The sequence below is a fragment of the Triturus cristatus genome, chromosome 4_1 (assembly GCF_964204655.1).
Source record: "Triturus cristatus chromosome 4_1, aTriCri1.1, whole genome shotgun sequence".
NCBI lineage: Eukaryota > Metazoa > Chordata > Amphibia > Caudata > Salamandridae > Triturus > Triturus cristatus.
The window spans coordinates 1,233,944,095-1,233,965,924 of NC_140585.1; the positions used below are offsets into that span (position 1 = coordinate 1,233,944,095).

Below are 21,830 nucleotides of genomic sequence, written 5' to 3' on the forward strand. Positions count from 1 at the left end.
AACTACGCAATTTACCTCTCGAAGTGGTGGTGGCACCTGAAAAATCTTTGTCCCCGAGCTTGCAGCCTTTGTTCCACCAGGAGCTTTCCCATTGAAATCCATTGAGCGCCCGAAGGCTCAAAAGCACCCTGCACCCAGCCGCCCGAGTGGCCATGGCAGTGCAACCTCTACACCTATCTTCTTCCCCATTTGCCCTGAGCAAGTGACCAGGAGCCGTGTGGCCTGCTAGTCAGCAGCCAACAACCAAGGCCCCCCTGCCGCCCATAGGATAACACTGGGCCTAACTCACTCTGCACCCAGCTTCCCCTGTGCCGCTGAGGGTGTAACAACTGTACTTACCTGACCCTGGGAGACCCCCCCCCCCCCCCGAGTCTGTGCCCAGAACCATAACTCTGCCAGTCGAGTACTTGCCCAAAAGCCGATAACCCCATTTTCATCCATAGGGTAACTGTCTGGTTTCTTCTGAAATTTCTTCTAAGTGTGGAGTTTTTAAAACTTAAAATAGTCACCAAAAATCAACCGAGTAACGAAAACGAAAATACTCACCTGCTATTAGGAGAGATCCCAGTGCTGGATCTTGGTGCCCAGCACTGACCCTGAAAAATATTCACAACCGTACTTACCATTAACCCAATTTTCTTCCATAGGAAATCATTGACTGTTTTTTCTGTGAAATTTCTGGTTCAAGTGTCGATTTTTGCAAACTACAAATATTCTTTAAAAATCGTACCAACTGTGAAAACGTAATTACTTACCTGTTTTAGATAGAGGTCTCAGTACTGAGTCTAGGAACCCAGTACTGGATTACAAAAGTAACGAGAACATACCATACCTGCAACTTGAATTTTCTCCCATAGGGAATCATTGACTGTTTTCTATGAAATTTCTTCCAAGTTTCAACTTTTAAAATAGCAAAATATTGCCTAAAAATCATAACAGTAACTAAGTCGATTTATATCACTTGTTTCTAAAAACTGTCCCAGGACTGAATCTAGGATTCAGTCCTGGAGTTACAAAAGTAATCCTGAAAGTAATCTATTGCAAATAACTTAAAACTCCCATTGAGCTCAATGCATTATTGTGTTTGAAATTGTGTTGCCTATTGCAACAACCTGTAACTATCTACAAAAGTCAATTGCATATTGCAAAAGTATTTACCTAAAGCATTTCATTCGGAGAAAGAATATTTTAATACCTATTGTTGGTTCTAAAATAAGTTCAGTTATTGAGTGTGTGAGTCCATTTGCTGACTGAGTGTATACAACAAACGCTTTACACTGTCCTCTGATACTGCCTTACTGCTCTACCAAGCTACCACTTTAGAGAGTAAGGTTATATCTAACTTTAGCCTCTGCCAAATCTCTGGGGACTGTGGACTCTATACACACTGTACCTATTTGGGAACAGTATATACAGAGCCACTTTCTCACAACTATAAAATCCTTTTCCACTACACAAAATATCTACAATTAATTTTAAGTTTTTATAGGCCAAGCACCTGAATTTACCCTATCAGGAATGTTAATAAACCTTTAACCAAAAAAAAAAAAATTCTCATAAATACAATGTACTATGTAAACATTTGGCCCATTATTTGCTGATGCCATATGCTAAAAAAAACTAACATAAGACAATCCATGTCCGGATTAAATGGTGGTGTCGCCAGAAGGGTATAGTACTCCCAGGGGTCATCTCTCTCCCCAGGTTAACCATGATCACAATATAGTTCCCTAGAGTCATATGGGCTGCTTACGTCCAAGTCCATGTGGCCTGAATGTGAGGAGGAGATTGGCTACTGCTAAAGTTATGTGGTGCCTGGACGCAGTAGTGGTGTTGGTGTTGTAGGGAAACTAGGAGTAGGGAGCAGGACTTGTGGCCCTGTACCTAGCCTTTCTAGGTACGGGGGAAGGTGTGCGACTACTGGGTGAATTTCTCTTCAAAAGTTAGCCTCCCCTTTTGGGGATCTGAAGAGTGTGTGGTTGTTCCTGCAAGGAGGGGGGTCGGTTGGTAAGGATCTTCTGCGTAGTGGGATGGACAAAGATCTTCTTCTAATGGACATCAGACACCTCAGGGAGTTGCACTACAATAGGGACCTGTCTTGAGTCTGAACTCTGGGTTGAGGGTTCTTTTCTCGTGGTATGAGTGGGAGTCATCTTTGAAAGGAATTTCAGCCTCTTGATGGGATTCTCAAGGTCTAGGGTGGAAACGGTATGGATGAATGGCGTTGCTCTACACTCCTGGCTCGGGGCTTCCTCTGAGCCGAGGGTGCCTCTCAGGGTTAAAAGGCATCGGTTGTATGAGTCAGATCCGAAGGTCATTGCCACTTGTTGTCAGTTTCAGGGCTCTGTGCCAGACTTCCTCAAGGGGACTTTTGCTTGACCTGGAACTGTTGGGACTTTCGAGCTCGACCCCAGTGGGATCGACTCTTAGGCATTAAAGCTGAAACAAAGGCTTTAGGTGTGGCCTTGTCATTAAGTGTTGGGACATCCGCCTTCTTGAGCTCGTCTAGGAGGCGTTGAAAGAGGGCTCTACTCCCTGTAGGTTGAAATCCTGATGGGACTGACTCTTCCCCTGCTGCGCCGTAGAGATCTGGTGTCTTGCCACTGTATTTTATGGTGTGACCAACAGCACTCATGCGGATGCAGGACTTCTTTTTGTTTCTTCTGTTTTTGCATTGAAACGCTTTGCAAGCCGCTCGGGGGGCAAGCATAAGTTGAACACCTTATGCTGGTCCAATCAAGGGAGAAATTTGCATTGCACCCGGGGACAACTGGAATGGCGTTCTCTCCATAACACCCCTCACGCTGCACTGTCATTTTCCAATTTTTTATTTTTACGGAGTTTCATATAGCACAAACTTGACTCAAAGGTATCGGAATCAGAGCACTTTACATAGTACCAGTTGTGTTACATGAGGACACATTCATTTTTTTGTTAGGCACGGATTAAGTGATTTGCCCAGAATCACAGGATGTTCAGTGTCACTGCCGAGACTAAAACCCAGTTCCGCAGATTCGAGGTCGACCGCCCTAGCCGTTAGGCCAACTCCTCTACCCAATATGACCTGATCCCTTGAAAGAAGCTGCTTCTACACAGCTCGAAGTAGAGTCCTTCATGTCATGATCTAGCCAAGATGTGTAGTCAGTGGAGACGAAGGTCCTGACAGCTGACACTCTAGACCAGTGATATCTACAGAAGTTTTCCTGTTGCAGGAGTCAAAACACCAACGGCTCGGCCCGGTGGACACAGTAAAGAAAAATCTTGGTCTTGGAGCAGGCACTTCCCAATGACAGGGAAAAAAACTAAGCATTTGCAATGCAATAGGTGTCGCAATTACGCGAGTTTCAGCTATTGACATTGCAAATAACAATGCCTTTTATTTTTGTTTTTGTGACATAAATAAAAGGCATTGTCATTTACAATGCCAATAGCTTAAGCTTGCATAAACTCGAGACCTATTGCATTGCAAATGCTTGTTTGTTTTAGATAGCGCGAACTCAACTAGACGATATTGGAGCCCTTTACATGAGCACAAGTTTTGTTGGTTAACATGGAGAGATTAAGTGATTTGCCCAGAATCACAGGATGTTGAGCGACGCCGAGACTCGAACCTGCTTCCCCAGCTACAAAGTGGGGAGCTCGGGTCGTAATGCCACACCCTCTTTCTCACCTTCTTGCAAAGTTTTGCCAGAGGTCGGATTTCCGTCCATGCTCAAGTCACTTTTTAATGACGAAAAAGTGTAATTGATATTTTTGGGATGCCAGAATAAATAATTAACACAGGCTGTTCCTTCTTGTGCCGCCCATTCAACCCTGTGTGACCTCTGTACCTGTTGCTGCTGGCCTTCCAGAGCTCCTGAGGCATGGAGGTAAACACCCGCCGTGATTTGCATGAGTAGATAAACCCCAGGTTCTGTACTGTGCCCGGATGTGCGCGCTCGGCTCTGCACTAATTTGCAAATGTGCCAGCGGAGGATAATACTGGCAGGCTGTGCACAGGTCGCTGTTTGCTCTGCTTTGCATTCGCCTCTGTGTGGACCTTGAAGCTTGGCACTCCTTAAGATAGCTCCGAGGCTGCGCGCCTGCTGCGGAGATGTGCGTCTTCGCGTCTGCCTTAAACCACTGAGTTACACGGGCGTAACACAAACTCCTGCATCCCCTGTGGCGCGAAGGAAGCCATCCCTCCAGAACCCCCACATGCATCTTAAGGTCTACCTAAACTATGAGACAGGAGTCCAATAGGCTCCTCCCCACATCCTGTGTATGGGGGGGGTCACTTTGCATTCACGGCGTGCTTGAACAATCATCCTTCCAAAGTCGATGGAATATTGTACAATAACAACTTTAGTGTGCTGTGGGATACATTTATCGGCAAAATATATATTGTAGTGGAGTTGTGCGAAACCAGGTTATTAATTTTAAAATCTATATTTAACTCTGTGCAACTAGGGTTCTACTCTATATGCAGATTTACGGACGTTCCCTGACCAAATCAATGTGGGAGTATTCAGGCTTTGAAACTGCAAATTAGCATGAGGAATGTATACATACTCCGCTTCTCACAGTGATGACGTCAGTGTAAATGACATCATGTCAGTCAGGAAGAAGTCACCCCCGCCCTACACACATGAGGGGCTGTCACTGACAACAGATGCTCTGCCCACACTGTTCTAACCAGTGTGTGTTTGCAATGCTAGAAGAGAAATGAAAGGGCACCGCACTAAGCTAAATTATGATAACGTGTTTTCAAAGTTAAGAAAAAATTAGCTGGGCGAGCCACCTCATGCAGATGAAAATAAAGACGGGGCCGCCGTTCTGACAGATTAGGCGCAGCATCGTGATGTGCCGAGTCGGAAGTGCTTGAGACGCAGCAAGCCACGGAATCTACTAGCCGAGACCTTCCGTTATTAAATGCACCCTCTTTCACCATGAAAATAATAGTTCATGCCATCCTTTATCTCTGTAATTATCCCGTTTGCTTGTATCTGTGGTTTCTTTTCTTCACGGAAAGGACTTGTGCGCGCGCTTGGCGGGGGAGCGCATTCCAAGCGGGGGAGTGGACCCTTTGAAGTACGATGCCAAACGGATTGCATGGCGGCACGATGCACGTGATTGTGCGCGTGCTCGCCATGCAATCCGCTTTTGGGAGCACTTTTGGGAGCCCCTTACTAGAGTCTCGCCTAGCGATTGCTATCGCAATAGCTAGGCGAGACCTAAAAAAGAGTCTGAGATGGAGTCTTTGACCTGGTGCATTGTGAGTAAAGGGTGGAGGCACAACAGAACTGGTGACTTGAAACAGACTTCAAAGAAAACCAACTTGCAAACATCAGTGCCCAATACTATGAGTCAGGAGTATGCAGAGCATGCCTTTCTACAGCCACACATGCTACGAACATATGTTTTACAGAAGGCAATATTGACTAGTACCCCATACCAGAGATGTTATGTGCATTTAGAGCTGTATCCAGTGGTTGCTGCTTACTCATTTATTTTCTGCCAAACCAAGCTGCTGACATTTCCTGCACAACTATTTTAATTTAACTGAAATGGACAACAACAGTCTGGTTACAAGTGCATATCTTTTTGCTTACATTCTTCACACGTCTTACCCATTTTGCACATCAACCACTAGTGCCCGAGGCTCCCTTAGACCAGTGCTCACAAGCACTGAACGGTAAGCTCCGTTGAGCTTAGACACTTCAATGGTGTCCCGCCCCTTGTCGCACCAATAGAGGTTCCCACCAACCCAATCGACAGCCAGTCCATCTGGATTACTCAAGCCGGTCCGGTGCAGAACCTACGGAAGAAAAAAAATTATAGGAACTTCAGTTAGAAGGCACCCCACTGCTATAGTTTAAGAACCAGGCAACTATACACACAGGGAGCCAGGAATCTAATCACTAATGAACCAGCAAAGTCGGGCATCAAGCAAAAACAGTCTAAAAAAGATCAGTTCAGAAATCAGGCACCTACAGCTTCAAACCAGCCAGGATTCAAGTAAATATGGACTCACTCCATCGAGAAGCAATGAAACAACAGGATCAGACAGGAAGTGATAACTGCAAACAGGATCTAGGCAACCAACGAACCATGTAACTACAGGTTGAAGCAGTTAAAAAGCCAACCAACCTCAGGCTTAGCCACACTTTTGTCAGCCACTACACCCTTAACCCATCCACCAGCAACAGACACAACATGTGGTGTGTCAGACAAACTAATCAAATGGTAAATGTCCTTCTGAGCAGAGGGCATGGCCCAAACAAAGCACATAAACCCTGAAAACACCCAGCTAAGAAGAAATCTATGCTGCCTAGCACAAAGCTCCAGATGTTTTATCAACCTCCAGGCTGTACTCTGAAAACTATTGCAATGCTACATTTTATTAGGTGACAAACATCATTCTCCAAAGCTGGAAACTCTGTGCAAACCAAGAGGAGAGGTGTAGGAAACATCAGTCATATGTGTCAGGAGCTGGGGTGGAAATGACTTTACCCTACAGCCAAGCCTCCTTACCTGCACATTGCTGCCATTGATGTGCATCCGGCGGATCATGCTGCCCTGAGTGGTGACATCAGTCCAATAAATCATCTGCTCCCTGTAGTCAAAGTCCAAAGCCACAGCATTGTTTAGGCCCTGTACATGACCGCAACCATGATACAGAATTAAAAGAAGTATCAAGAAAACAAAACATGTTCTAAAATTCTCCTTAACACAAATATATATAAAAATACCGGAAATGCTTAGACAACTTAAATAAAGCATAACTTTTTTAGTAACCCCTACAGAAAAGGAACATTGATCGAGTTCCATCTGCAGATTAAAAAGGAGGGTGCGCGAGGGTTAAAGAACAGAGTGTCTTGTGGCACTCCACATTTTACAGGAAGGAAGAGAGATTGGAGATCTGTATGAGAGGAAAGATGAAAACCAATGTAGTACGTGGCTTTTTAGCCCCATGCCAGATTAACAAATTAATTACCTGCACTAACATTCTTTCAGCAGGATATTGTACCTAATAAATTATCAGACAGGGGACAGTTCCTCAGATATGAGGGACACCCAAGCAAAAGAGCAGGATGGTCTGGTCCAAAGCATAGAGGGAAAAGATGGATCCGAATTATCAGATCAAAGTGACCTCATACACCTGGTAGGGTGTCATGCTTCATCATAGTGTGCTCCACATTGCGTCGGCGCTGCAATGCTGTACAGGCCCCTCAGTGGGGGCGCTTTGGTGGAGATCTGTTGACCTTAAAACCATATGACGTGTGCAAGTGATGGGGTGTGAGTGTAGGGTGGTGCACAGGTTGTTAAAGTCTAAGGGACCCCCAAGAGGATTTCATGGGGTGGTACCGGAGGGGGATCCAACCCAAAAGTTAAAGGGGTGAAGCTTGGGGGGGGGGGGGGGGGGGGGGCAGAGGACAGCACCTTGGCTGCAGGGGGTGAGAGATGATCGGTATACTAGCTGTGCACTTACTCTCTTACAAGTCGTCAGATCCCCCTCCTGCACCACAGCAGGTGCAGTATTAACCTATTTGAGTGGAGGCCCTACATTACCGTTTGGGCCCCATTCCCTAGTAGGGTAGGTTCTCACTCAGTCCTGATTAAATGGCACTGACCCTCCTGGAATCTGGGCATTAAACATGTTCACCTCACTTCACACTTATAGAAGCTATCACAGCAGATTGACACTCATGATATTTCCCCTGTTTTTAATGTGTCAAGAAAACCACCAGCACAATAAATTCTCGGGGGGTCCCTTAGACTCTTTTAACCAACTGTAAATCACCGTACACTCAAACCCCCTCACTTACATGCATAATACAGCTTTATAATCCAAAGATCTCTGCCACAGAGTCCCCACTGAGGGGCCCGTTGGGCATTGCAGCACCGGCCTGACAAGGAGCACCCTATGATGAAGCATGACACCCTACCAGGTGTGTGAGGGCACTTTGATCTAATAATTCAAGTCCCCCCCCTGTGAGAAAGTGGCTCTGTATATACTGTTCCCAGATAGGTACAGGGTGCACAGAGTCCACAGTCCCCAGAGGTTTGGCAGAGGCTAAAGTTACATATAACCTTACTCTCTAAAGTGGTAGCTTGGTCGAGCAGTAAGGCAGTATCAGAGGACAGTGTAAAGCAGTTGTTGTACACACTCAATCAGCAAATGGTCACACACACAATAACTGAACTCTAGGCCAATTGTTTTGTATATAAACATATATAGGTGTTTTATTTTAGAACCAACAATAGGTATCAAAATACTTTCTCAGAATAAAATGCTGTAGTTGTATACTTTCAATAAGCAATAGACTTTTAAATGCAATAGTTACAGTTGTTGCAATAGGCAACACAATTCAAACACAATTATAACATTGAGCTCAATGGGAGCTTTAAAGTAAATGCAATTTCAATTACTTTGAGTGTGATTTTCTTACTCAGTGCTGGATCCTTGATTCAACCCTGGTGCATTTCCTGTAAACAGTTGAAAGTAATCGTTTTTGTTACACAGGCGATTTTTAAGGAATATTTGTATGTTTCAAAAATCGACACTTCTGGCAAAATCTAGGCAATGTTATCCTATGGAGGAAAATCAAGTTATCGATAAGTACGGTTGTAATTACTTTTCAGGGTTAGTGCTGGGCACCAAGATCCAGCACTGGGATCTCTTATGATAACAAGTGAGTAATTTCGTTTTCGTTGCTTGGCTGATTTTTAGTGAATATTTTAAAGTTTCAAAACTCGACACTTAGAAGAATTTCCAAGTGAAACCAGTCAATGTTACCCTATGGAAGAAAAGAGAATTGTCGGCTTTTGGGTAAGTACTCGACTGGCAGAGATAAGGTTATGGGCATTGACTCAGGGGTCTCCCAGGGTCAGGTAGGTGCAGTTGTTACACCCTCAGCGGCACAGGGGCAGCCGGGTGCAGGGAGAGTAGGCCCAATGTTAGCCTATTGCGGGCAGGGGTCCTTTGGTTGTTGGCTGCTAGCAGGCAGGCCACGCTGCTGTGGGAGCTGGGCTCCTGGTCACTTCCTCAGGGCAAGAGGGGAAGTATATTAGGATAGAGGTTGCATTGCCAGGGGCACTCTGGCGGCAGAGTGCAGGGTGCTTTTGAGCCGTCGGGCGCACAATGGATTTCAATGGAGAAGCTACCAGATGTACAAAGGCTGCAGCTCAGGGACGGAGATTCTTCAGGTGCGACCACCACTTCGAGAGGTAAGTTGTGAAGCTGTAAGATAGGTAGGCACCCAGAAGTTGGACACAGGGGGCCACAGGGCACCGGGTGCAGGGGTGCATCTTGGCATCGGGAAATCTTACCCTCTGCTGGTCGCAGTTGGAGAGGTCCCTGGTTCTGAGGCTGCAGGCGTCATCAGGAGCATCGAGGAGGGTCCTTGGGTACGGGATTCTTGGTCACAGTCGCCGGGGGGACGTCCTCATGGTCTTTGTCCACTCAGGCACAGACGGGCTCGGCAGGTGCAGAGTGTGCAGGAGTTGCGGTTCCTGGCTGGCACCAGGGGTTTGTTACTTGCTTTAAGCAGAGCCACTGCTCGTGGGAGTCCCAGTCTTTTAGAGTCACAAGGCAGTCAGGTCCTCCAGGGTTTTCGAGGTTGCTGACCACTGGAGACGCCGGGATTTAGAAGAAGCAGGTACGAAGGTTGACAGGCCTGTAGGGCTGGGGCTAAGTCAGTTGGTGTCGTCCTCTTGTTAGCAGCTGCACGGCAGGGCTTTCTTGTTCTTCTTGCTTTTTTCAGATTCGGGATCGGAGGAAGAAAGGTTCAGGGTGCCCCTAAATACTAAATTTAGGGGCCTTACAGGAAGGTAAAGGGCAGGGACTAATGGGTCCCTTCCCTAGGGTGTGTACACCCCTATCCGGACACTCTCCAGTGGGAGGGGGGCAGGATCCTAGTCCTGATTGGGCAGGGCTCCCCATCTTCAAGATGGTGAGAGCCCGGAGTTGTGCTTCACCTCGCCCCCCCCCCCCGAGGGGTGGGGTTGGCAGAGGCTGGCACACCCCTTTTCCTCACTTAGGTTTTCCCACCGATCTTTCCGCCAGCGTGGGGGTCAGAACCGGTGGGGGCCAGTTGCCGAGTACAGCAAGTGGCCTGGAGAATCTCACAAAGGCGGCATGCCTTTGAAGCTAGCTTCCCCTGCCCATCCTGGGGGAGGAGACCTAGCACCTTGCCCAGGATGTGCATTGTTGCAGACCCACGAGCGGATGGCTCTCTACCCAGGGGTCCAGCAACATGTCTGCTGGGAGGCAGCCTAGGCAGCCTCTCAGGCAGGACGCTGGTTGCTAGTTAGGTTCAGGGGGCCTCTCTAAGATGCCCTCTGTCGTGCACCTTACTGGCATCAGTGTGGGTTTAATGTGCTGAGAAGTTTGATAAAAAACTTCTCAGTCTTCAGTGTAGCCATCATGGTGCTGTGGAGTTCGTGATGATGACCTCCCAGCACCATATACTCTTAATGGCAGGACCTGTGTACTGTAGGGATACAGGGTTCATGTACCTGTACCCTCACCACTGGCATAGTGCACCCAGCTAGAGGGGTGACTGAGGTATGCCAGGGCAGTGTGTTTGTGGGCATGGCACACAGGGATGTGTGCCATGTCGACTCTCGGTTTTGTTCTGCACCAAGACACAGCCTGCAAATGCAGTGTGTGTGTGTCAGGGTACAGGGCCCCTAAGGGTGGCACAAGAAGTGCTGCAGCCCTTAGGGACCTTCTCTGGTCACAGTGACCTGGGACCTATGGTACCATTTACCCGGGGCTGACGTGGCCAGAGATGCCAATTGGGTTTAGGCTTCAATGCAGTTTTAGGGAAGGAACACAGGCCCTGGGCACCTGATTGGCAGAAGCCCAGGGCACACTCAGTCAAAGTACATCAGCAATTCAGCAAAAATGTGGGGGCATACCATGCAAGAAAGATGGCACTTTCTCACAACTACCCAAAGAAGCAACTGTGCCAGAAGGGGAGTAAGAACTCACACACAGAAAAAACAGCTGGTGGGGAGCCTATCACCAGTGCTACAAATGTAAGAACCCACACCCCGAGAAACCGCTGGGGTGGAGCACAGATCCGGTGGCAGAAAGTCATAGACAAGAGCCACTCCTTGAAGAACTAAGAAATATGCACAGGGCAGGAACAGACGAACCGGACCCCCTGTCCTGCAAGAAGCAAGGGACCGGAGACCCTGCTAAGGAAGAGGGGTAGGAGCCAACACACAGCCGAGACAGAACCGGCGGGAACTCCCCTTGCCTTAGGCAAGAACCCGACAGTGCTTGAGCCACAAGAAACGACGTAGAGCAGAACCTGTATGCACCAATACGGCAAGTATTAACAGAATACAGAAGAGACTGTTCCGGAACAGAGGAACCTGCCCCCCAGGGGCGCATGTCCACCTGTAGCCAGGCAAGATGGGCACATTGATGCGGCAAGAACACGCCAGGAAACAACAGGTGTGACAAAACCTCAATGAAACAGCAGGGAAGGAAGCCCCTACAGAGGCGGGGATGTATTACGGACCAACCGTAGACAACCAATTGCAACCCCCGGAGAGAAACCAACCCCATGGATCACACCAGAGGAGAAATCCTACAACAGTGGGAAGAGTCAACTTGTGGCAAAAGTTCCTGGGTAAGGAAGAGTAGCCAACAAATACCCCACATAGGTTAAGGCACAACCCTACAAAGGAAGGGTCCCTCTTGAGACAAGCTCATAGGCAGAGGCTCAAAAGAAAGGTAAACACAGCTTAACCACCTGTACCAGAATAAGGAAATAACACGGCTGAACAGCCACACAACCCAGAACATCTGTAACCCACAACGGGTAACAGAAATGAAAGTGACGGCACAGTCACGAAACCAAACATCCTCCACGAGGAATAAAACCTGGGAAGACAAACAGACAGGAGGCGCCTGACCGCCGAATCAGCATGGGTGTCAAAAAGAGTGACCCCATCAAATTGTAGATCTCTTACCCGCTCCTGAACATGCTCTGGAAAAACGCCATCGCGCAACCACGCATGGCGGTGCTTGACAACGGACCTGGCCATAGCACGACCCACAGAGTCAGTGGTGTCCAAGGCAGACCAAATCGAAAATTGCGCCATATCATGGCCATCACGGATTAGGCGGGCTAGATCGGCATGAGAACTCTCCAGCAAGGAGGGGAGAAGCTGCTCGACAGAATCCCAAAGGGCAAATGTAGCCCAAGCAAACACACACACAGTGTTTAGGGACCGGAGTCCCGATCTGGCGGAAGCAAACACATCACGGCCACATGACTCCAACCACCGAGACTACCGTGCGGGAGGGTGCAAATCGGGAGCCGGGCGATGGTGATGTGCCACAGTACGATCCAAGGGGTCCCCCGAAGAGGGCTTCGCCCACGTCCCGAGAAGGATGTCAAATAATGACTCCGCAAATGGCAACAATGGCTCCATGTCCCCGCACCCTGGTGGAGAAGATCCAGCAAAGGCTCCGAATTTCTAGAGACTGAGGGCGGCTGCATCCTCAAAATGTCTGCAGCCCTGCAAACAGCCCTGACAAACGTCCCACTAGCCTCCGTGGCACCGCGAGGCGGTGACAACAAGTCATCAGCAGGTGACGGATGCAAGCTAATACGGCCACCTAACAGAGGCACAGCAAAAGGATGAGTAGCCCAATGCCCCACTGGCGCCCGCTCCGGAGAGCGTTGAAATGACTCAGGGGGTGGGGAATCCACTGGGACCACATCCTCCACCAATAAAGCCGGAGATGGTACCGGTGTCGAGGCGCGACGTCGAGCTGGCGTCGCCGACCTCCGAAAAGGCCTTGACTGGCTGAGTGGAGCAAGCATCGGTGACCTCCGAAAAGGCCTCGACCGTCCGAGTCGAGCCAGCGTCGGTGACCTCCGAAAAAAGGCCCCGACCAGCTGGAGTCGGACCAGCGTCAACTCAACATCCCCCGATGTGGAAACCTGCGGGGGGGGGAGATAGTGCGCCGAAGCGGTGTCGTGCACCGCGCCGCAGCCACCTCCAGCAACGCCACAGGGAGCCACGGAAGGCTGTGCGACAGCGCTGTGGAAAGGCTAGACGTTGTGGGTTGCCCCTCTGGGCAGTGTCCCGACGTTGCGGAGACTCCTGAGTTGGAGTCAGGGCACTCGGTCGGAGCCGATGGTAAACCCGCCGGCAGTGTCCTGACTCCAGTCCCTACCACCCCCTGTGGGGCCCAAAGGCGCACCAGGGAGGGGGGCAAAGCAAGAATGGACTGCATCTGAGGTCGAGTCGCCCCAGCACCCGGAAATGGGGGATATGCCAGGTCCGACTCCTGAGGGCCAGAGTCCGGCAAAGACAGGGAGGAGCGTGCCTCGACGTGATGTCGATGCGAAGCAGACCACTTCCGCGACTTCAGTTTGTGCTTACCTGAGGTAGGCGAATAGCGGCGACGGTCCCGGGACCCGCCCCGAACAGGAACGTCCTGCTGTGAGGACTGGCACCGCGTGGACGTCTCCGCTGGAGAAGGAGACGTGTGTCGCGAGGGGTCAATTCGGGACATCCGGTCAGACAGCAGCTTCATGCGGCATTCCCGCAGTGATTTCGGCAAGCGTCGCACTCCACGGACTCATGGTGCTCGTCCAAGCACCACATACAGATTTTGTGATGGTCCGTCCCTGACATCTGTAGCGAGCAGGACCCGCACGGCTTGAAGCCAGCAAAGGGCATCGAACACACTGTTCCCTGACCCAAGAAAGTGTCGAAAAGGCCTGAAGATAACAATTGCAGGCCAGAGGTCTCACTTTAATGGATCCGCGTTAGGATGCGGAAAAATAGAAAACTGACGTCAGCATGCTGGGTGGGGCTTATATTCCTCCATTGACGTCACTTACGCGGACGACGTCAGGACGGAGCCGGACGACGCCACCTCCCGGCGTGCAGAGGTATTGCTGGGGGAAAAAAGGATTTTACGGATCCAGTCTGACGACTGGGGAGATATTCTAAGTTAAGGAATCTGCAGCTAGATGTCTATCAGATTCTAGTGTTTAGGGGCACCTCTGAACCTTACTTTCTCAGACAAGAAACTACAAGAAGAAAAGAAGAAGGACCGAACAGCCACGTCGAAGCTAACAAGAGGAGGACGCCCACTGACTTGGCCCCAGCCTTACCACCCTGACACCACCACGAACCTGCAGAAGCAAAACTCCTGTGTGTCCTGCAACCAGCAGCCTCAAGAACCCAGTGGACCTGCCATGCCTTCAAAAGAAGAGAACCTAGGAGTCCAGCATTGGATTACAAGAGTAACGCAAAATAAATTTTACATGCATTTACTTTAAAAAGCCATTAATTTCAATGTACTGCATTTACTAAGTATTGCAACCTACTGCATCCCCTGTAAATTAAATCAAGTGCAATCTTCATTGCTTTTTAAAACTGTTGACAACAAGTAACTTATTACTGAAAATAATTGAATGCTTACCTGCATCAGGCTTGCTTGGTTCTATTAACATAACATTTTATCTTTTTATACAAAAACAATTGGCCTAGACTTCAGTGCTTGAGTATGTGAATGCATTTGCTGACTGAGTGTGTACATCAAATGCTTAACACTGTCCTCTGATACTGCCTTACTGCTCGACCAATCTACCACTTTGCAGAGTAAGGTTCTATGTAACTTTAACCTCTGCCAAACCCCTGGAGACCCTTGGACTCTATACACACTGTACCTCACTTTGGTGCAGTATATATAGAGCCAGTTTCTTACAATACGCATACACTCATCTTATATGTAATTGATTATTTTTCATTCCTCTACTAAGTATAAAAATAAATAGACTCATGCTCATCTTTTTTTTGTTTTCCCACATTATTGAATCTCTTTTGGTTTTATTATTTTTTCATTTTTGAATTATGCATTTATGATGTTTAAGTGATGAGTGTATTGAATAGTCAACATTAATACATACTTTCTGTATAATTATGTTTATATGTAGTGATATGAGTTATCATAATATAAACCCATAAGCATGTAGTCAAATACTTATATGTTACTTAATGACCTATATACATTTTACACACAAATAAAAGGAATGTATATATTTTAACCTTAGGTAATATATACATTTGTTAAGCATAAATATAAAAACATATATATTATTTTATTCCCAAGTTATATGTGCATCTGTATAACGAATGCACATATATGAATACAAACGTATAATCAAAGTATACATGTTTATGCCCCATTGATGTACTGTGCATATTACTGCTGTACGTTTGTATTTTGAATTTGGTGGTCATGCAGGTAAGAACCAGCTTTTGAGTAATATTCTGATAAAATGGTTATCTGTGGATTATATGTTTTGAGATAATGAATTCCATATGCTGACTGCTTGAACATGTTCCACCTATATTTGTTTTTCTTGTATGCTGGGATTCAGGGGCAGTGTGCCAATCAAGAATGGAGGTTCTTTGCTGCATGTTTTTTGTGATGTTCTTCCTGATAAGTGGTCCTGTTCCATTTATTTGTTTGTGAAAGATCCGAAGCAGCTTGAAAGTGGATTTTCTGGCAACAAGTAATCAATGTAGGGCCCTTAAGGAAGGGGAGATGTGTGGAGTTGTAGCTTTATATGTAGGAGTAGTAGGGAAGCAGAGTTTTGAATTCCTTGTAGTCATAGTTGATAGAGGTGATCCATGGTAGATGCCACTAGTGTAATCAAGACAGTTCAAGAGAGATAGTAGCCTGGACCAAGTGTGGAAATCCTAGCTGGGGGAAGATGCGTTGGAGAGTTCATAGTAATGAAGTTTGATACTTATCCACGTGAGCTTTGCGTCCTTGGAAATACTGAGGTTTCTTACTTTCTTAGGAGGTGATCCCAGATCGTCAGGCAAGGTGGAGAGTGGGTCACAATCTTTCCAACACATTCAATTTTAGATGGCTTCATGATATCCACTGATGAATGGCTTACAGGAAACTGCCATTGTTTTGAGTTTCCAATGTCTTTGGGGCTTTCCAGTTTAAGAAGTATTTGTGTACGATCTGCACAGTTGTAGCAGGCAAGCTGAAATGTAATTGGTCTCTCTAAACCTTCAAAGGAACTGTCAAATCGCTGAGAAATAAACTCATTGAGCAATGGTACATCCTGTGGGTTGTGAGGATGTAGGAAGCTGGTTCTGTATATACTATACCAAAATGAGGTATAGTGTGCACAGAGTCCAGTGGAACCCAAAAGGTAGGCAGAGGTAAAAGTAGATAGCACCTTACTCTCTACTTGTGGTAGAGTGGGAAAGCAGTAAGGCTTTATCAGAGGGTAGAGTTAAGCATTTGTTGTGCATACTCAAGTCAGCATATGATGTCACAAACTCAAAGATTGAACTCACATCAATTATGTAGGTGAAAAATATTAAGTGATTTTATTTCTAGAACCAAGCCAAGCCTGGCACAGTTAAGTGTAAAATGCTTTGCAAAATATTATGCAGTGTTTACAATTATATGCAGGACCAAATACAGTTGGATTGAAATACAGGTAAGTCAAAATATCGAAATTACAGTAGATTACTTTTTAGATTACATTTTCTAATCAGTGTGATATACCTAGATATAACACTGGGACATTTCGTAGAGAAAAAAGGTAAGTAAAATCAGTTTTGCACAGTTGTTTTTCAGGTTTCCATACAAATCACTACTCTGTCTTTGGGGTTGGGTTTCTGGGGTAGGAACAAGGCGCAAGGATGCACTCTCAAAACATCAGTGGCACTAGGGCAGCCAGGTGCAGAGTGCTGAGGCAAACTGTTATCCAATGGGGGCTAGGGGGCCTCCGGTTGGTGGCTGCTCACGAGCAGGCCACAAAGTTTTGGGAGCAAAGCTCTTAGGGTTTAGCTCAGGGCGATCCAGTTTAGAACAGAAGGTGAACCCACAGCAGCAAAGGGGCGGCTGTTTGCTGTTTTGGTGTTGGGTGCCCTGTTGTTCTCAATGGGGAATCTCAGTTTCGGTTTTAAGCTGCAGGCTCGGTCCAGGAAGACTTCCGAGAGGAACCAACAGCTGGGAAGGTAAGTGCACCTCTGGTTCTTTTCTTCAGGGCGCAGGGCGGTTGGATGCAGGAGTGCCTTTTGAGGTCCAATTTCACCATACCGGCACTCGCTGTTGGGGGGGGGGGGGGGATCTCCAGGCGATGGCTGCAGGCGACGTCGGGAAGTCCTGGAGGGGTCCACCCATGGTGGAGTGCTGGGAGACCTCGCTGGGACTGGTGTGCCACTCGAAATCAGGCAGTGGGTGAAGTGGTGATTCCAGGCGTGGGTTTCTTTGTCCTCAGCAGGCTCAGAGTCTGTCTTGGTAGTTTCTTTTGAACAGAGCTGCTGTTTGCAAGAGATCCGGTCTTTGTTGAAGGCAGTCAGTCCCCCCCAGGGTTCTGGAGGTTGCTGGCTGCAGGACAAGGGGACTTTTGGAGCAGGATCTCTGTAAACTGCAGAAGGGACTGTACGGCTGGGGCTAAGTCAGTTCTTCTCTGCAGTCTCCTCTGTTGGCCGTCTTCTTTCATCCTCCTTCTTCGTAGGTTGCGGGAATCTGTCTTCTTGGTTCAGGGCTGCCTCCTAAATAATTTATTTAGGGGGCTTTTTATGTGTCTCGAGATCAGTAGCCAATGGGCTAATGACCTTAAGGTGACTACACCCTTGGGGTGCTCACCCCACGTGGGGGAGTGAGCACAATCCCTAATCCTGATTGGGGAGTGCCTGCCATTCCACGATTGCGGGCACTGAAGAGTGGGTTTCACCAGGCCTCCCCCACCTGAGGGGTGGGGTTGGCACAGGTGGGCACACCTTGGCTAGCTAATTTTTCCCGCCGCAAAAGAGGGGAGACAGGAAGGGGGCCTGCTCCTGCAAGCAGGAGAGGCTGGGGGTCAAATTACAAAGGCTGCAAGGCCTTTGAAGCTCCCCTGCCACATATGGCTCTTCCTGGCCTGGGGGAGGTGTGAACACCTCTGCCCAGGAAAGGCTTTGGTTTTGGGCACAGGGAGGGAAGGCTTCCATCCCAGGGGTCCAGAAAAATGTCTCCTGGTGGCAGGCTGGTGTGTACCCGTCAGGGAACCCACCAGAGGCTGGTCATTTTTCAGGGGCATCTCTAAGATGCCCTCTGAGTGCATTTTTCATTAAATCCCACACTGGCATCAGAGTGGATTTAATGTGCTAAGAAAATTGATACCAAACTTCCCAGTTTTCAGTAAAGCCATTAAGGTGCTGTGCCGTTCGTAATGACAAACTCCCAGCACCATATACTCTTAATGGCATTACTGCACTAACAATGTCTAGGGATTGGTCTAGACACTGTAGGGATACAGGACTCATGCACCTGTACCCTCACCACTGGTATAGTGCACCCAACTAGAGGGGTGGCTGGCCTATGCTAGGGCAGTGGGCTGTAGGCATGGCACACAGGGATGTGTTTTACGTCAACTCTTCACTTTGTTCGGCACCAAAACACGCAGACTGCAATCGCAGTGTGTGTGTGTAAAGGTACAGGGCCTCTAAGGCTGGCACAATAAGTGCTGCAGCCCTTAGAGGCCTTCTCTGGCCACAGTGCCCTTGGTACCCTAGGTAATTTTTACAAGTGACTGACATGTGGCCAGAGATGTGCCAATTGGGAAAGAAAACAGGCACTGGGAACCAGATTGGCTGGGACTCAGGGCACATCAAGTCAAAGTGCATCAGTAGTCCGGGAAAAAGTGGGGGATTTACTGAAACAGACACGCAGATTCCTACAGAGGAGGTCCCTGAGGTGCACCAAGACGTAGTATTATTCTCTGGAGATAAGGCATATGATTTCTTTAGTGCTGATCAACTCATACTGACATCAACGTAAAAGTGATTAAGTTAGGGGGGGGGGGGGGGGGGGGGGGCTGGAATCTGCAAGTGCACATTTGCAGAAAGTCCCCTGTATGGCAGCAGGGTTTCCTCCCAATTATAACGTCTCTCTTTGTGGACAAACCTGTAGTCACTTGGAGTACGAGTTACTTACCTTCGGTAACGATGTATCTGGTAGAGACGATTCTAGCCGCAGATTCCTTCACGTAGAATTATCCCCAGGCGTGAGACTGGATCCGGAAACTTACCTGCCACAGCATACCTGCGCACCGGGGGCGGGGCGACATCACGCGACTCCGCCCAGGCGTCGTCCGCGCACTTGACATCAGCAATGTCACATAAGACCCGCCCCGGCACGCCTATGTCAGTTTTCTTCGGAGAACTTTTCCGCACCACGCAGAATCACCAGATAAAAAAACTGTGGAAGCATGGGAACAGTGTGCAAAGAGCAGAAAAATTGGAAAGAAACGGTGACTAACACCACCAGAGCAGTGCCACCGCAGAACCCAAGGGCAGGGAAACAAGTAGAAGAAGATCAAGCAGACATGGCACGCGTAGTAACCCCCCCCCCCCCCCCTAGAGGGCAATCACCCACAAGGGACAAGGGCAAGACCTGGCCAGATGACCCTTAATCAGAGGATAGCAATGGAGGGGAGGGAGGACAGGTATAGAAAGCAATCCCCCTCAAACCTGGAGTAGGCAGAGCAGCAGGGCACCGGAACTCCATCCTCCAAGAACCAAAAGAGGAACGAACCGCCCCCAGATGGAGTCACCCGTCAAGAACAAGGAAGGCACTCACAAGAGACAGTACCGAAGACCAACCCAAGGGTCCTCGCAGAATAGGGGAGGAAGGGCGGGCCGTGAAGGAATCTGCGGCTAGAATCATCTCTACCAGATACATCGTTACTGAAGGTAAGTAACTCGTACATCTGATAGAGACTACTATCCGCAGATTCCTTCACATAGAATAGATACCCTAGCAATACCCACGGGGAAGGAGGGTCTGCTGAAGAACCCACCAGCCAATGCAGAACAGAGAGCCCCAGAGGGGACCAGATCTGTGGACCAGGTAGAACCTCGCCCCTGCCAGGCCAAGGAAACCCCCACAGCAGAACCCCACCAACCCCAAGGGGAGGTAGGAGGGAAAGAAGGCTGAAACGGCTCGTGCCCTCAAGCAGAGGAACCAAGGGTAAGGACGGAGAGGCCGAAGCATCCCACTCCCCTACAAGGCAACAGAGCGTCCGCCAAATGCCAAGGCAGGAAAGGCGATAGAAAAGCAGCCTAGAGGACCCAAGGAAACGAGGGAAAGATGGCTAACCCACTCCAGATGGAAAGCATCCTGCCAGCCAGAAGAGCGCCGGCAGTCAAAGCCGTCAGAAGCAAGAAGAACAGCCCGAGGGTCCAGGAAGGCCGAGTAGGCGACGCCTGGCAAGGAGGAACACAAGATCATCCCAGACTGCAGGACAGGAACAGGGAGAGGAGGAGATGCCCGGGCCACCACTACGAGTGGCCGCGCACACGACCTCAGGAAGCAAAAGCAACCTACCTAAACGCTATGGAGAACAGGAACTCAAAGGCAACCTGAACCCTCTAGTAGAGCGCAAGCCATATGACAGCTACCACTACCCCACATAGGGTACGTTAAGTCCCAATATATGGGAACCCTCTTTGGAAGAACTTCCGCAGCAGAGGAAAAAACAAAAGAGCTACGGGGAAAAAAACACCCTCGCTGAAGGCTTGACAAGCAGCCCAAGCAAAGCAGAAGGCCCAATCTCAGGGCCAAGCATGCGCAACAACTCCTGCAGAACGACACACAAGTAACACAAGGACCGTCCAGCAGCCAACAATGACAAAGTCCCGAGGAAGGACGTAAACGGCCAGAAAACACACTGCGCAGCCAGAACATCCAGCTTAAGAAGGCCCAGAATCAACCCAACTCAGAAATAACTGAGGAGGGGATCGTGGAGGAGGAGGAGGATAAGGCAGAGGAGGAGGCGGAGGACGGAGACCTGCCAAAAGCCTTTGTATGGCGGTGTCGGCCGGGGCATGGAACAACAGGCTGCCATCAAACGGAAGGTCGATGAGTCACTCCCGAATATTCTCAGGGAATACTCCATCCCGCAGCCAAGCATGGTAACGGAGAGCGGCTTAGGAAGCCATGGCCCGGCCCAGCACCTCTGAGATGTCCAGAGCGGAGCGGAGAATAAACACCGCAAGCTCCCGGCCTTCTAATGCATGATGCCGTAAGTCCACCAGGCCAGACTCCTGGGACGCTGCAGATCCCAGAGACTCAGCCAAGTCCCACAAACAGGAGGAGGCCCTAGCCAGTACACACAAGGTGTTAAGGGCTCGCAGGGCTGCCCTGGTCGAGGCGAACATGTTGCGTCCCCAAGAGTCCAGCCAGCAGGCCTCTCGGGACGGCGGAGTCAACAGTGGCGGCAGGGAGGGAAAAGCACTCCGCAAAAGGGGACAGGCGGCTGAGGGGTGAAGGGAAAGGCCCACCGGGTAACGCGGCACTGGGAGGTGCCGGTGCCGAAGATGTTGAGGCACCGGGTCCACTGAGGCAGGACGCCTCCAAGCCCCAGTCAAGGAAGAAAGGAGCGAACCTTCAAAGGGAAGTAAGATTTCCCTCCCATCAGAGCCCTGGTGGAGGACCTCCAATAGATGGTCCGCCGGAAAGTGAGCCACCGCGTCACCCGTGCACAGAATGCCCACAACCGTGGACACCGCGCGAGCGAAGGCCGCACCCGCCTCCGTAGTGCCCCGCGGTGGAGAAAGCAGCTCCTGCGTGGGCGACGGCTGCAAACTAAGGCATCCGTCCCCGAGGCCAAGCGGGGCGGGCAAGGGCCAGTCCTGGAAGTCAGAAGGAGTAGAAGAATGAGGGACCTGCCGCTCTTCCGACGAACACCTCTGCCTCAGGAAGGGTGGGAGCCGCCCTTCGACGCCGGTGAAAAAGACACCACGCGGCGACCAGTCTCCGGGGAGGACGACACCAATATACAGCC

At 49.1% G+C, this 21,830-nt stretch overlaps 1 protein-coding gene across 2 annotated transcripts in view; it reads right to left on the bottom strand.

The window, feature by feature from the left end:
* Positions 1-21,830, bottom strand: part of LRP1 (LDL receptor related protein 1) — a 1,298,976-nt gene that overhangs the window by 454,325 nt on the left and 822,821 nt on the right. For both annotated transcript variants that reach the window (XM_085654639.1, XM_085654638.1), the window contains exons 58-59: positions 6,514-6,633; positions 5,610-5,797 (exon numbers count right to left, since the gene is read on the bottom strand). In XM_085654639.1, the coding sequence (XP_085510765.1) occupies positions 5,610-5,797; positions 6,514-6,633 (308 nt within the window). The remainder of the gene's footprint in view (positions 1-5,609; positions 5,798-6,513; positions 6,634-21,830) is intronic.